This window comes from Trichoderma camerunense, assembly GCF_050948025.1.
Source record: "Trichoderma camerunense strain CBS 138272 chromosome Unknown V8C40scaffold_29, whole genome shotgun sequence".
Taxonomy (NCBI): domain Eukaryota; kingdom Fungi; phylum Ascomycota; class Sordariomycetes; order Hypocreales; family Hypocreaceae; genus Trichoderma; species Trichoderma camerunense.
The window spans coordinates 160,937-176,450 of NW_028145341.1; the positions used below are offsets into that span (position 1 = coordinate 160,937).

A 15,514-nucleotide genomic window follows, 5' to 3' on the forward strand; every position below is an offset into this window, starting at 1 on the left:
AGTAAAAAAAAGTTTTGCTGTCTAGGAGGTTCGAACTCCTGCATCTTTCGATAATGGTGTTTAGCTTGAGAAACTTAAAACCATCGCCATAACCACTCGGCCAAGACAGCTTTGACTTAGTCGCAATAAATTTCGCAAAAGATTACCTTATATAGCGTTGAAATGAAATACATTCCTATCTTCACATAATGAGTCTCAAATTGAGGAATTGATAAATGCATATAGCTATCTAAAACAAAAGGATTATTAATTTAATTTCTATCCTCATTTTTATTTGCACAAGAAGCTTTAGGAACTAGTATTTTACACAATACAAGTCACCGCGTTAACGCCTAAGCGGCTGCTTGCTGTAAGATACGGGTATCGGTCACCGATTTTTAATGTCAGACCGGATACTAACAGAACTGCAAATGCCCGTATCCTCACCGATAATTTGGACCCTCTCAAAAAGATAATGAAAGAAGGAAAAAGAAGCAAAGGGAGAGAAATGAAAAAGAAAGAGAGAAAATATATATAAGGCGTAATATTTCCCCTTTGCACACTAGGTAGTAACAGGGACTTAGCTACAACTTCAGCCATTTGACAGTGCCTGATATTCTCTTTTTCTTTTTTGATTGACTTAGATTGAGTCTTTGAATATCTTGCTGAAGTTGATCTTTTGGAAAAAAAACTAGCTGCAACAGCCTCCTTAACTTACATCCTCTTAATTCCTCCATTATGCCGCGGGTATCCTGGACTAAGCTTCCCAAAAACCGTGAAAAACACGCGTTATATATTCGAAAGATCATCGAATCAAATCCCGGCAAGCTTATCCGGGATATTCTTCAGCACAATTTCCAACGTGACTTGACCTTCAGGTCGGACAACTACGAAACAGATGTTGAGATCCATGGGATACAAAACAAGATTGCTGGTGCTATCCAGCAGCGAGGCGTTGTTAATTATGACCCATGTGGGTTTTGCCTGCAAGGAAAGGGTCCTTTTGTAGGGTGTGTTCATATTGAAGGCTTACAACATGGACGTTGTGCAAATTGCATATATGAAGGACAGGCATGTAGTAATGCTGATGGTAAGCTGTGTCTTCGTTTCTGATTTTTTTAGCCGTCTCAAGCTGACCAATTTGGTACTCTAGACGGTAGAGAGGAAATCTACAAGCTGAACCTAATCTCTTCCAGGACAAGAACAGGGCCTGTGTCTGGCGCAAGTCATCATCCCAGCCCGAGTTCTACGGTCCTCGAGGAGCATGCTTCTGGGCAGGCGGAAGAACAAGCTAGCGGGACAGACAATACAGACTCGTATCTTGTTCTTGGAAATCTGGTGCTTCCACGGCCCCCTCAAGAGCTCAAGAATCGAGCAGAGGAATGGGAACCGCATCTTGCAAAGCTGAACGCTCGGAATATGGAAGGTAATGTTGCACTTAGCACGTCATACTTCGAGGCGTAATATTCTGACTGTATGAGTATTCTAGACTTGCGAGACCGTCCGATCAGAGATTTGGACAAGTCATTCCTAGAATTCCAAGCTCGGGAGTCAGATATATTTCAGTCTGTATTCCAAAAACCGCCGTCACCAGAGCTCCTAGTAAAGCCATCAGGTTCATTGGCATCTCCACTGGCTCATCGGTTGCATCAACCCTCTTTCACGACCGATTGTCGTGACAATGCAGAAACGGCGGATCCGTCTAACGGGTGTTTAGCCATGGTCATGGGGAATGTGTATACTCTGGATACGTTGGTGTTTGATCACATTCATCGACGCGATGCCCAGTCGGAGGGCATTCAACAATATCCGCCAAGGCTGCTTAGCAGCCATGAAGATTTTACAAGGGACATTGCTCAATCAATGACTGCCAAAGTGGAGATCCTTTACGGAAAAAAGCTGCAGCAAAGAGTGCTACAGACTCAAGGTTTTGAGATTCTGCCTTTGTGGGGAGAGTTTGAAGGCGTCATCCTCTTGCTGGCCCTCGAGTCTAGTTATGGTAATGCAGACCCTCGATACCGCTTTCGGCGTATCATGCTAGTTGCGAGCCATCCTCAGCACATGTTCTACCAATCTCGAGGCAACGCTACTGCATTGAGACAAGACAAAGTCATGGAGGCTGCCGCCCTAATGGTTTGTAGTGCTGTCCCCTGGGTAGACGGGTATTTTTCAGATAAGCTTTGGATGAGTCGGGTTCCGTCTCATCTACAACTGCAAGAAATTCGACTTTTTGGAAAGATCCTAGGAAAGGAAGACCGAATACCGACAGTTCTTCAAATTGATGAAGACGAGGCTGGACAACTGGACAAATCGGCGGAATGGGGTGCTTGGGGTGTTTACTTTGATGCCCAGCCGCACAGTAACAGCAAGTTGGTGCGCTTGATACCGCCAGCTTTGAAAGCTTTGCGCAAATCGAAGTCCTCGAATACCTGGAACGAACTCACAGATTTACCTGAGCCTGTCCTGGAATGGATTAGGGGACAGAAGCACGCTTTGTTCCCGGATGTCCCCTTATCCAACTTTTCAGAAATGATAAGCGCATTGGAGGAATTTCTTGAACGACCAATTCCCAAATCTGTCTCTGAGCCGGTAAAATGGATCCTGACAGAAGTACTACAATTTCAGAAAAGATTCTTTGAGACCTCTCCAGGTCGATGCCCAGAATATTTATATAGCACGTTCGGCAAGCGGATCATTGCGCTCAAGTGCAAGGATTGCAATCAGCAATGGCGCGTTGACGAAAATCCGCTGTGGTTGGTCCATCGACCTGGCACCTTTTTATGTCCCTCGGTACGATGTAGAAGCGAAGCTTGCGTTGGCACACAGCATTGTATCATCCCTGTAGATGGAAGAATTCCTTACTCTACATCGACGCCGACAAAGATGAAGCCGACTCCGGTACCAAGGTCTAAAACTAGTCCATGTGAAGATTATGTCTTTCAGAAGGGCCCTAAAGACCATGACTTGCCAACGGAAGTCGAATGCCGATGCATATCGTGTGGGCAACACGAGTTCATAGATGAGACACCAAAATGGACGATCGGCTCTCGCTTATACCTCGAGCAGAGGTTGGACTGCAAGAACAAAGACTGTGGTGCGCGGCGAGGGCGATTCATCCCGATAAAAGAGATCCCCTCTATTGCGGAGGATAATATCAGAAATTTTCATAAGAAGCATATTGATTTGAGTCTCGAAATGCGCTTAACATTGATGGCTCAATTGAAGGCAAGTTCACGAGAGGCGAGGCAATTGAAGAATTGATGGCGAGAAAGGTAGCGGTACTAGAAGAAGGTAGCAATACTAAAAGAAAGTAGCGATACTGGGAGAAGATAGTGATACTAGAGAATATAGCGATACTTGAGGAATATAGTGGTACTAGAAGAATATACCTGTATTGATCGTAGCAGAGAAATTCAACAGAGCAGGCTACGGTGCACAAGACAACTTCTCAACTGTGACGCCAGTGCACCCGTCGCGAAAAATGAGGAGTTCCCCATCACCGGAAAATCACGGGGATGGACGATTGGCTCTCGTTTATACATGCCTTGACCGGAAAACAAGGGGGCAAAAGACCTGCAAGGCAGCGCAAGGGCCATATTCACCCCAATAGAAATATTGCGGAGGACAATGGGGGAGGAGTCGTGAGCATGAGCGCCATGGTGGCTCGAGCCTCAAAACGCGCCCCAATTGCCCCAATGTTTAATGGCTTCATTGTCAGCACGTTTCACGAGAGATAAGACGATTGGGGGGATTGACGGGGGAGAAATGTAGCAATTCTAGAAAAATGGATGAAAATTAGATGGACGAATTGCTCCTAGAAAACCATTTCGAAACTACAAGAATATGTAGATGGTGGAAGAATACTAGACATCAATAGTGGCAGAGAGCTACAGCAGAGCAGAGCAAACGGCGGTGCTTGGAGCTACTCATGTCTCAATCAAAAGTGCCAAAACTAGTCTTATCTGTAAACTCGTATCTTCGAAATCAGCTGTTCTTATTGTACTAAAGCTAGTTTATATTATTGTAAGCGATCACGAATACTCACCGGTTCAACTCACGGTCCTGATCCCCAAACGCTCATACCACCATACAATCCCACCACAATTCCTCCCCATTTAAAGCAAAGATAAACCCCAGCTTCTGCATTCTTAATAGCTCACTCAAAGCACGTGCTATCAAGCACATACTACAAAGCGCATGCTATTTTTAAATCCATTCATCCTCGTTTCGTCTATAAATGTTTGGCCTTTTCCTCCTCTCCTCTCATCACACTCACTCTCCTCCATCCTCAACAAGTACAACTAACAAAGAAACAAACAAACAACATCAATCTTTCAAGATGAGATTCTCTGCCCTCCTCGCTATCATTCCCTTGGCTTCGGCCCTTCCTCAGGTCCCGGCTGCCGTCGAGGCCCGAGCTATCGAACCCCGAACTGAATGCTCTGATACGCGAGACACCTGCGTGGTCAAGTGCAGACCTACCGGGCTTGGCTACATCTACTGCGTGAGCGCCTGCAACGCCGCCTACTTGTGGGTAAGTCACAAATCTTCCTCCCTAATTCCATTAACCCGCATGTCTCTTCAGTAAGACTAATGCTCTGAGCAGTGCAAGGCCGACAGCGACGACGAGTAAGCGTGATGCTTCAGAGGAGAGCTGATAATGGAACTGTCATGCCAACGTCCATTTCTCGTCTCAACAACACCCTTCTGTAACAATTATGGAGTTGTCTACAGGTTGTTCAAAGTGGTAGAGTCACATCTCCCAGGGCAGTGGAGTATATATCTTTGTTCTACTTGGGATCTTATAGAGTAAAGCAAATAGATATAGATACAAAGAGAGTTGCATCGTTGCTTCATTTTCCCAAAATGCTTCTTTCATGCCGAAAATTCCTTTGTTGGTCTATTTGTTGCTCTCTTGGTGGACCAGGTCTAATGGTACAGCACATGTATCTACCTAGGTTAGGTACTTACAGGTAACCTCTGCATCTTTAAGATAATGGGGCTATCAAAAATGAGATTCGTTGTCTTTTCCCGATATATTTGCGTGAGGTTTCGGATAATGCATGAGAGTGATGTTTTTGTAACTTGTTAATCAGTAGAGGCAAGAGATGCATGTGTCACAAAACAGGACATGCCGTTTCGTGAAGCGCGATGTCCCAGGTTTTATTCTGCGATAGAGAGTCTGTAACGAGATTGTATATTGACGCCTTTTAATCACAGTACAGCAACGGCATGCGTAGCGGTATGGATACCCCTGCGACGCCGCAAGTAGAGACGTATCGTGCAACGCCGAGTGCTGTACTGGCAAAACTACTCCGTAGCTCTGTTACAAAGCCTTCATACATATACAGCTTGCATCAAGACTATTTCTTGATTGTGTTTTATTTTGAGAGCCTTGCTATCCCCGAACAGGCGCCGATCCTTAGAAACGTAGCTTGGCTGTTTTAGCGTATCCCTGCCTTAGAATATATTCCGATATCCAAGCGACCAGGAAAGCTCACAGCCAGAGGCTCAGTGTATGGCGTGGTAGCAGTAGGTGCTATCTATATATCAAACCTCAAGTACATTCTCCCTACTTATGAACATAACCTTCTTACTCCAATTCAATAGTTCCGGGAGGTTTTGAAGAACTATCAGATTTTAGCCAGCACTCTTGAATCGGGAGGGGAAAAGGGAGCATACAGGTCATAGGTGACACGAGAAACTCCATCCACCTCATTGACAATTCTGCGGGCCATGGCCTTGAGTAAGGCGAAGGGAAACTCGTAAGGCTCGGCACTCATAAAGTCACTGGTTGTAACCGCACGAAGGCTATCAATGAAGTTAGCAATGACCTAGTTAAATAGGGGGAGGGCAGCTTACATGATGATATATCCATAGACACGAGTGTCACCCATCACACCAACAGCTATAAGAAACAGCCAGTTAGCAACGAGACAAAATGATTTCTCAACTGGCGCGGCTCTGAAGTATATACCCTTGCTTGTATCTAACCCAGCGTAGGCTTGGGAAATCTATTGAAGAGTCAGCTGTTGCTCGAACCATTGATAGTATACCAACCTACCTCATTGTAGATTCCGGCTTCCTTAATCATGGAGATGAAGATATGATCGGCTTGCCTTGCGATTTCAATCCGTTCCTTGATGATTGTTAGCTCATAGCTCATTTACACCTTCGTTTTCTCTGCTAGCTTACAGGTGTGCACTCTCCGAGAATGCGTACGCCAATGCCGGGCCTGTGTAATTCGTAAAATCAAATCAGCTTGTTCTCATAGCTTGACTTGCTGCGCTAAGTGTGCCCTGCTGCAAGGGTACTTTTGGCGACAACCAAGTTTATAGAGAATGAACTTACCCTGGGAAGGGAAACCTATTAACCAGATCTTCGTGAATTTTTAGGCGTCGACCAAGGTTTCTGACTTCATCCTTGAATAGCTCGCGAAGTGGCTCAAGAAGCTAGGGTACTGTTAGTCAATGTTTTCCCAAAGATAGGTGGAGAGTCCGCTTGAAATGGGGAAGTCTCAACTTACCCTTAAGCCTTGCTGTAATCGCCAGAGTCAGTCAAGATGCAGAGCGTATAATAAGAAAGGGTGTTCAGCTTACGCCATCCATCATGCGCTATACCTTGGTTAGTAAAAGTTTCGCAAATGAGATGAGAAATGAGGGCAGTGGTGTAGACGGTGTCAAAGCGGCTCGTGGACTGATCAGCCACCAGCCGCCGTTTGACACCGTCCGAGGGAAAGTAGTGGGAGAAAGAGATACTTGCCTTGGGTAGACCTCCAACGTTGTGATGAGCTGCGATAAGAGTTAGCAATTGCAGGCCTTGGTGTCTAGTAGAACTACAAACTTTTTATCGTTGCTGAAGGGCCCTTGAAGGAAAGAGATTCAATGCTGTATACAATTAGTTACCCTTCTCCTGGCACACAAGCCACTCTACTTACACGTCCGGGTACAGCTGTATCATGGTTAGTTTTATCATTAATCTATGCATCATATCAACAGATCATGAGGCAGGGGAGCATACCGTTCCCTGGAGAAACCAAGAAACCTTTCCGGCGTTAGGAGTATTCTCGGCTTCCGTCTCGATCCTGATTGCTTCTTTTTCGAACAAGTCGATCTATGGTTTAGTTAGCGCTACTGGAAATCTGAACTTCGTGACAAGATTTCGAGGTCGAGAACATACAAAGGTTTCTCCGATAATCTTGCGCTTTTTCTCTGGCTCTGTGACGCCCTTGAGGCGGTTGAGGAAAAGCTCGGTGCCATCAATCACTGTGAGATTAATCCCGAGATGCTCTTTCAGCGTCTCCTTTACTTTCTTGGACTCGTTGAGACGCATCAATCCTGCCACATGTGAGTGTCGGTCAGACTCATGTGAGAGGTTCAGGTCATACCGTTGTCAATGTGCACGGCATGGAAGCGGTCACCTGAATTTGCGTTAGCCTCAATTCACATCCTTGACAGCCGTTAAGGTCGTACCGATTGCTTCCGTCATAAGCTTGGCTGCCACTGTGCTGTCCACGCCACCAGAAACGGCACCGATGACTTGGGCTTTATCACCAACAAGCTTTCGAATTCGAGTGATCTCCTGCTCGATGAAGTCGCTCATTTTCCAGTTGGGTTGCGCTCCACAAATGTCGACACTGAAGTTGCGCAAGAGCTCACTTCCACGGGGGGTCTGTTAGATGTATCGGGTTAGTCAAGTAACAAGGAGTGAAAAAGACAGGATGGGACTGATGTGCATACATGTTCAAGCTCGGGGTGGAATTGTACACCTGTTGGTATTTCAAGTCAGTCGATAGGCACAGAGTTGATGATGTTGGACTGTGGTAGATATGCAAAGCAAAAGAGAAAGGAGATGGAGGGGGCGAAAGGAAGGGGTAGAGGGTCAGTAGAACATAAGAAATAACGGACGGACGGGTGACATGAAGGATGGAGATGGGGAGGAAAACTCACCGAAGATGGGCTTGGTCTGGTGGGCAATGCCAGCAAACTCAGAGTTGGCCGTCTTAGCCACGACCACGAAGCCCTCAGGCAGGCGGACGAGCTTGTCAAAGTGACTCATGTAGGCTGTCGAGAGTTAGGTTTGTAGAAGGTAGGGATGTTTTATATCGAATGGGAGCAACTCACCATGCATGGTCTCACCCAAACCAGCGAAGAGACGGTCGGCATGGCTGTCGACTTTGTGAATGGTGACATCGGCATGACCGTATTCTGTGCAGCCGAGTTGTCAGAAGATGTAAGGTCAGGAGTTACATAGATAAATTCGAACCTCGAGCTGTTCCACGAGCAACGTTCTCAGAGTTGCTCTGCCAGGCAATTTCCTGCGCGCAGTTAGTAACAATAGATGAAATGAGATGGAAAATGGCGGAATTTACCTGGCAACCATAGCTAGACTCACGGAATTAGCACCGCGCCATAATGGGGCTTAAATTGAGTCATACCAGATGCCTCTATAAATGTGTGTCAGTAAGAGCGCATGTCCAACCAAGGGGTGCCAAGGCACTCACAAAATAGGAACACCGAGCTCAAAGACAGCAGGGTCAACGTCTTTATGAATCAGTAAGACTCGCAGGCCAGATATGGAGGATATGAATCTTACGAGGCGAGCCTTCATCGTAAACGGAGGAGGGACCTATCGATCGAGTTTGTTAGAATCAAAGACGGAGCGAGACCCATGAAGAATTCCTACCTCCAGACAAGACGATGCCCTTGGGCTTCCAGGTTAGATCGGCGAGCTTGGCGGTGCAGGGCAGCATCTCAGCGTAGACACTGAGAGCTCGCAGCCGTCGGAGGATGAGGTGTGAGGTTTGGCTGCCAAAATCCAACACCAAGATGGTCTGTAACGAATCAAATCAGTCATGTGTATAGCTCGTAGGAATACGGGGATGCCGGTTGTTGCTGCTACCAGGGCAGACCAAAAAAAATGAAATTTAGGAATTTACACACGTCGAAATTGTTGTGAGGCGCCTCGGCATCGTTATCGGTGGCCATCTTGTCTGATTGCTGTTATCCAAGGATGGGATCTAGATTGATTGATGACTGGAAAAAAAATTGAATGCCCGCCAATTTTCATGGATGCCCCTCCAGATTGAACGGATTTATCTTATCTTATCTTATCTGTAAAGAACCCCACTCAATACGCCTATAGTAGTAGTACTATAGTACTACCTACCTAGTAGTAGGTAGTTAGTACCTTAATTAACCATGCCGCTCAACCGCTGTTGCGTGTCACGTGTAACATGTACAAGGTCTCTCGACTGCTCCAATTCACCATCTAATCAATTTCAACCTGCGTACATATATACAATTCAAGTTATATGTACGAGCACTTCCGTTATACTTCTAAACCGAGGTCAGTCAAAATACTGGCCTGAATATAGCCTCCCTCCACAAGATATCTCGCTCTTTCAAGTGTGCGTACCTCCGAGGGTATGCTCGGTAAACCTGGGCATGAGGATAGAATGCTGCCGTCTGCCCCTGCTTCTTCAACCAAGTACTTGACAATCTCAATGCCCTCTGCCCACCCAAAAAGAGCAGCACCCAATGCACTGCCGAACTTTCCATGCTTTAGTTGTGCATTTGTATCAGCACCGTGCTCTATGAGAAGCTTGACGCACTCCAGCCATCCTTTGTACGCTGCCGTTGCCAAGGCACTGCCGTAATCTCCGTGGTTTAGCTGTGCATTCACGCTGGCACCATGCTCTAGGAGAAGCTTGACGCAATCTAGCGATCCTCGCCACGCGGCTGCTGCTAGAGGACTTCCGAATTCTTCCCATGGACATGTCGGTGTGAAATTAACATCTGCCCCATGTTTTATGAGCATCCTCACTGAGTCGACCCTTTCCGAACCGGCAGCTGCCTCTAAGGCGCAGCCATATGCGCAACACCGGCACTGGATATTTGGATCCGCTCCTGCTTTGAGAAGCATTTCGACCAGCTGCTCTTCACGATGAGCAGCAGTACAAAGATAACTTGAATATTTCGCATAGTTGTCAGGGTTGCAGCCTTTATCTAGCAAGAATGCCGCGGTTTCAACCTGTTGACGTCCAAGGGCCCAGGCTAGCGCACTGTAAAGCCCGCTTTCCAAGGTTCTGTCGATAACGCTTCCGTGGTTGACAAGATCCGAGCAGAGACTGCGGTGACCATATCTGGCAGCAATTGATAGTAAGTCCATTTCCTCATCATTAATTAGTGACACATCGATGTTATCATCCCACCACCCTTCAAGCAAAGTGTGAAGGCCCAAGGCACAAATCCCAAAAATAGACATTTCTGCTGGAAACAGATCACGAAAATCCAAATTTTCAGGTCCAGTTCTTGAATTAATGTGTTCGCACCATGCTTGATACTGTCGGCTTGAAGATTTCTGCGGTCCCGCCGCTCCTAGAAATCGTTTCAAAATCGGTGATACTCGGTGGTGGGCCGAAGCACTGCGCGCATGCCACGCCCAAAACCTCCTTGCATAATCTTGAAGTGGATGTTCAAGGTTGAGATAGTCGCCAAGATCTAGTACATCCAACGTAAAATCTATATAGTCGTTCCAATGTGGTATTCTCCACTCCGAGTAGCAGTCGATCAAATAAGAAATCAGCAAGATTGCCACATCTTCGTGTGCCTTTCCCGTCCAGTCCTCGTGTCTGCCCTCAAAATATTCCGCGGCTGATGCATGGGGGAACTTCCACACTTCCAGCTTGGAATCTCTGACAACCAAGTTGCAGCAGATTGACTCCAATGTAGACTGTGTAACAGGACTTGATAGTGTGAGGGCTGCTTCAACCTTGCTGTCTGTCTGGGTTTCCAGTCGAATGGCCCATAGGAGCACGTCATTTGAAAGTGGCTCTGCAGCGCACAAGACCCATTTGACTGCCCGCTGCAAAACGGCCAACTCATATCCTTCATTTTGGGAATAAATCTCGTCATAGGCGTGCTCGAGGCTTTTGGGAAGCTTCCCCAGTCGCTCAAGTATACTTTGGTCGGTTTTAAATTTCTTGAGCTGCTCCCACTGGAGATATGCCCATCTAAACCTGGAGATGGATATTAGCAGGGGATTGCTCAAACAAATCGAGGTAGAAGCTCAATACACTCACATCCCATCGCTTTGGTCGGTAATCGTGCGCTTGACCTCTTCTCTAACGCCTTGTGAAACCGATTCCCATTCTTCACCAAATCGTGTCATCTCTTGTTCAATGTACTTTTCGATATCACCCTTATTATCGGAGGTGCCAATCTCGATTAAACTTTCAGAGCCCAGACTTCTTTCAATGTCAGGTTCTCTGCGACTAGCGATGTAAACCTTGACTGGGCGCTCGGCATCCGTAGCAAGGCTGCGCAGAACAAGAACAATTTCTTTCCTAGCGCCTACTTCGCATTCGTCAAGAGCATCGAGTACCAAGGTAGTCCGTGGATAGGACTTGAGAAGTTCGGACAGCGCTGCTTTGCATTCGGTTATACTAAGTTCTCTCTGCTCTTTCTTGGCCTTGCGGTATAGATCAGAGATGCTCTTGTGCATTCCCGGTGGGTAATGGTTTATTTGAGCAAGTTGGCGAATGTAGCTTTGGTAAACAGATTTCGGATCTCGACGAGCTGCGTCTGAGCGGCTGCAGTAAAAATAGGCAAACCCTTCGTCGTTTTTACCTTGTGCTTCATTGTCAAAGACATAGCGGTCAATAACTTTAGAAGTAAGATAGGATTTCCCTGCACCAACTATAATAACTAGTCAGCTCATCCTAATCATATTCACGGCGGTAATCTGATTAAATCTCACGGGCTCACTTACTACTTCCTTGAAGCCATAGAGTCGAAGAACAGCTTGACTCTTCCCATTCAAGAAACCTTCGGTGTTTCAACAGCCACTCGCATGTCTCGGGCGCTCTAGTCTCTCTCTTCTCAAAATGGTGCTTCCCGATGGGGATGGCACTGATGTAGTCCAAAGCCTCGTCTAGGCTTTTCTCTTGGAGATGCTCGACCAAGGTTTTCACATTCTCATCAACGCGTCTCAGTGGTGCACTAAGACTTTGCAAAAGATCGTGATGCTTTTGTAATTTGACGGCACCACAAGCTTGGACTGTCATTGATAAATTGTGTTCGTGGCTAGATAGGGCTGACACTAACTCTGCACCCCTTCCGGGGGACATGAGGGCGTGGAGAAATTGCCGTCCTTGTCCCTCGTTCAATCGCTCAAGTGCATGGCTTAAGAGCTGCAGCAATGCCTTATAAAGATTTAAAAGAACATCTTTCAGGTCCTCTGTTGCGTCGCTAGGGTGCGCATCTTGAAGATACACTATCTCATACACTGCACCCCGTCTCATGACGCTGAGCACCTTTTCAGCACATCCGAAGATGGCTACGAGGTCTTCACATTGGGCTACATTTGTCTGTATTCATCGTTAAAAATAAATAAATTTGAAATTGCGCATGAGATTACCTTCATGAATACTTTGAGAGCAGACCAGATAATGGGAGACGGCGCGGGAGCGAAGTTGACGGCAATATCGCCGATTGTCACCAACCACGTTACTGTCTTGTTGGCATAATCTCTCCAGATAATCTCACGGTCACCTATCTTGAGCTTCGGAGTACTGCCTTTATATTCCTCTTCTCTTTCTCGAACAAGAGTTATAAGGTCTGCGGTCCAATGTTTCCCACTTTCCGGTTTGAGTTCAGAAGTGCCTAGGATCCATTTGCGGGACTTTTCATCCAGTGCTTGATAAGCTCGGGACCATAGATCGGACTCTGGGGTTGTTGTGTCTGGAGATTCGGTAGGCCTCTCTCCTATGCCGCTCATCAGCCTTAGGTTGGGCGATTGAGACGAACCCGTCAAGTGGGATTGTTCAATCGTCTGTGCACCTTTGATGGGTGGTTCTTCCATGTTTGGTGTTGCGTCATTTGACTGGTGAATGTTTTCTTGAGAATATGGTTCTTTTTTTCGCCGGAAAAAAGAACGCAGCCTTGAAGATTTCGCCTGCTTCCAGTCACCCATCTTGAGATAGTTAGACGCCCTATCAATTATTTAAGCTAATACTGAGAGAAGCTCAAAAGCGCAAATGAGTTGATGGAGGTGTAAAAAATTACCCAACTAATCGAATTGGGTAAAAATAAGGCTTGGAGCCTCAACAGCCAATTACATGTACATACATGTATGCATGCCTGTAGTGTCGTAAGGCTGTGCAGTAAAGAGTGCAGGGGTATGGTGCCTGTGCAGTGTGCATACATGTAAATATGGCGAAATGGAGTTTCAATTCTGCTTGCAACTGTATACAAACACATATCAATCGTGGCATGCTTGAGGCAGCAACAACACCTATTAACGGAAATGAACATTGCGGCCCTCATGAGCCTGATCCCTTAATGCACCGACTAATGTTTGAGGCACACCGGCTGTCACCTGTTAACATCATCTCCCAGGTTAAGTCTCCGTTACTAACAGTTTGATTAATATTTTGCTTCTGTATACCAATCTTATAATTACTCATCCTAAGCTCTGATAGATATATGCACATAATTTAAATAAGAGCTGTATACACATCTTTAGACAAGAGCGATAAGGTATGTAGTTTATTTACTATTTAATACTCTCTGCTTCGCGTTCATGCTTCCGCTCCTGATGTTGGAGGCTCAATTGCACTTTTCTTCTCGAGCCCTTCTAGATTATTCACAGATTTCAGCGCAGCAACAATATCCACGTCTAAGCTTTCAAGAGTTCGCGGTTGTATGAGGTCATTGTCGTCTTCAGTGAATCGTTGCAAGGTGAGTTTTACGTGCATGAGACAAGTTGCAAGCTTAGATCTAAATTCGGAGTCGTAAAACACGAAACTTTGTGACAAGCATTGAAGCGTTTCGCTCAAATCACTCAGCCTCAAATTAAATGTTGGTAAAGCAGCAACTTCCTTCATTTTAGCCAAGTTTGTACAGTATGTAAGGATAGCACGGATTAGATCAGGAATATGGTAAACCTCATCCCAATTGGATTTTTCGTCTGCAAGCTCATCGTTGGCGTCTGAAGATGTAGTCTTCTTACTGTCCGAATCCACAGATGTCTGTGTATCGTTATCGAGTCCAATAGTTTCCTATGGTAAAGCCTGCAGCGCAAAGGAGTGCAAGTGTTTAGCAATATGACTGTCTGTTTCTGGCTGTAGGAGAGGCGTGCTCCTGAAGTAAAGTGGGCATGAGACAGGGGAACTACTCTCCTTCGGCTTGCATCAGTCATATCTGGCAAGTCAATCTCGTCATATTCCCCGTTGTGTTTGGTTACTATGTGATCATGGCACTCTTTTTTCAAGCTTAAACTCGAATCCAGCGGGATTATCTGATTCAAGCCAGCAGGCAACGCAAAACCAGCGAGGCACCCTATGGCAGTTGCTTATATGCCTCTTTCATTCGTCCGTCGTGGCGTACATCTCATCGGACTTCTTGCAGTCTCCATAGACGCAAACATACGGATTCAAGTCTACGGCCACGTGGCTACTATTGCACTTTAGAGATGCAGCAGTAGAAGGGACATCGGCTGAATGAGCCGTCATTTCTTATTCTTGTCCTGTTTTGCATAAACAGAATTCAAGGCTTGAGCGCAATACAGACGCCGGAAGTTTTTATCTTCAGTGGTAGGGCACTTCAGATAATCCTGTTTGAGCACTTCATGGGAAAATTCCGTGCTAATCGACCTTGTTCCCTGCGCTCTTGGCCGTTGAGGAAGGACGAAGCTACTACCAATTCCTGTTGCAGATTGCTGAGATGATAGCCTAGACCTAGATTCTTTTGCTATGTTTTGCTCAGGCGGTGTAACATCACATGCATATTCCATGTTAGCCACAAAATCGTGATCCTGGACTTGGATAAGAGTTTATCGAGTGTCTGAAGTTGGCTTTAATCTTCCGGCGATACTTGCTGAAATAAATTTCGAACCGGTTTTGTCGAATCAAATTGGTACGAATGAGTCGCTCTTGGACAAGACTCAGCCTCTGTGCATCTGTAATATACGTCGGTACTTTGCGCTGTGGCAGAAGGGACCAGAAAGATGGTTAAAAGAACCATTGAAACCAGATACAATGGCCGTCGCCCATATATTTATAGCATATAAACATGTCCGAGTTCATGGTTCGTCTGATGAAATTACTTCACATAGGTACTTACGAGATGGGCGCAAAAAACATTATCCCGCAGTCCATGCCAAAGATGAATAGCAACAAGCCACACTTGCAATCAACTCAGATACATGTAATTGACCGATTATTTGTCCATAAGTGGAAGAATACAATGCTGAAGCACACGTTTTGCAAGTTACATGTGGTCGGAAACGGTAAGCTGTAATACTTGCCTTAGGACGATGGTGGCAGTGTGCATGTGGCTAACACACAGAATGAGCTACAAGTAACAGTAATCCATTTCTGTCATTTAAGGAAGTTTTTGGGCCTGCCTGGGCTATCGATGCTGTCCCAATCGGCGACTGTAGTGCTGATCAAGCTTGGCCGCTCTTGTTGCTCCGAGATGGTTTGGGACATGTTGTACATGCTCAAGGAAATGCAACTTCGACCTTTTCGCTG

General features: G+C 46.0%; 4 protein-coding genes and 1 non-coding gene across 5 annotated transcripts; 2 read left to right on the forward strand and 3 right to left on the reverse strand.

Moving 5' to 3' along the window:
- Nucleotides 1-15: 15 nt before the first annotated feature.
- On the reverse strand, nucleotides 16-110 carry V8C40DRAFT_t201. Its single transcript has one exon. It is a non-coding gene; the product is annotated as a tRNA-Leu (tRNA).
- Nucleotides 111-717: 607 nt separating this feature from the next.
- V8C40DRAFT_278399 (uncharacterized protein) lies at nucleotides 718-3,240 on the forward strand (the record flags this gene model as incomplete). Its single annotated transcript, XM_083221062.1, has 2 exons — nucleotides 718-952; nucleotides 1,469-3,240. 2 exons carry the CDS (start codon nucleotides 718-720, stop codon nucleotides 3,238-3,240), a joined length of 2,007 nt encoding a protein of 668 aa, XP_083067455.1.
- A 1,078-nt stretch (nucleotides 3,241-4,318) lies between these two features.
- Nucleotides 4,319-4,612, forward strand: V8C40DRAFT_271222 (uncharacterized protein; the record flags this gene model as incomplete). The annotated part of the gene is made up of 2 exons (XM_083220258.1): nucleotides 4,319-4,513; nucleotides 4,586-4,612. The coding sequence occupies 2 exons, from the start codon at nucleotides 4,319-4,321 to the stop codon at nucleotides 4,610-4,612; spliced, it is 222 nt and encodes a 73-aa protein (XP_083067456.1).
- A 454-nt stretch (nucleotides 4,613-5,066) lies between these two features.
- On the reverse strand, nucleotides 5,067-9,015 carry V8C40DRAFT_258720 (GMP synthase (glutamine-hydrolyzing)). The gene is made up of 26 exons (XM_083218783.1): nucleotides 8,922-9,015; nucleotides 8,665-8,812; nucleotides 8,575-8,607; nucleotides 8,483-8,522; nucleotides 8,417-8,425; nucleotides 8,351-8,363; nucleotides 8,245-8,296; nucleotides 8,103-8,186; nucleotides 7,929-8,042; nucleotides 7,719-7,747; nucleotides 7,452-7,650; nucleotides 7,367-7,399; nucleotides 7,159-7,316; nucleotides 7,000-7,092; nucleotides 6,917-6,930; nucleotides 6,823-6,866; nucleotides 6,742-6,770; nucleotides 6,579-6,593; nucleotides 6,506-6,517; nucleotides 6,331-6,431; nucleotides 6,175-6,214; nucleotides 6,044-6,118; nucleotides 5,957-5,993; nucleotides 5,842-5,887; nucleotides 5,662-5,790; nucleotides 5,067-5,609 (listed from the first exon to the last, which is right to left on the reverse strand). The coding sequence occupies exons 1-26, from the start codon at nucleotides 8,964-8,966 to the stop codon at nucleotides 5,573-5,575; spliced, it is 1,629 nt and encodes a 542-aa protein (XP_083067457.1). The 5' UTR covers nucleotides 8,967-9,015; the 3' UTR covers nucleotides 5,067-5,572.
- An 88-nt stretch (nucleotides 9,016-9,103) lies between these two features.
- V8C40DRAFT_258727 (ankyrin repeat domain-containing protein) lies at nucleotides 9,104-13,028 on the reverse strand. Its single transcript, XM_083218784.1, has 4 exons — nucleotides 12,400-13,028; nucleotides 11,752-12,349; nucleotides 11,063-11,678; nucleotides 9,104-10,999 (listed from the first exon to the last, which is right to left on the reverse strand). The coding sequence occupies exons 1-4, from the start codon at nucleotides 12,952-12,954 to the stop codon at nucleotides 9,310-9,312; spliced, it is 3,459 nt and encodes a 1,152-aa protein (XP_083067458.1). The 5' UTR covers nucleotides 12,955-13,028; the 3' UTR covers nucleotides 9,104-9,309.
- Nucleotides 13,029-15,514: the final 2,486 nt, after the last annotated feature.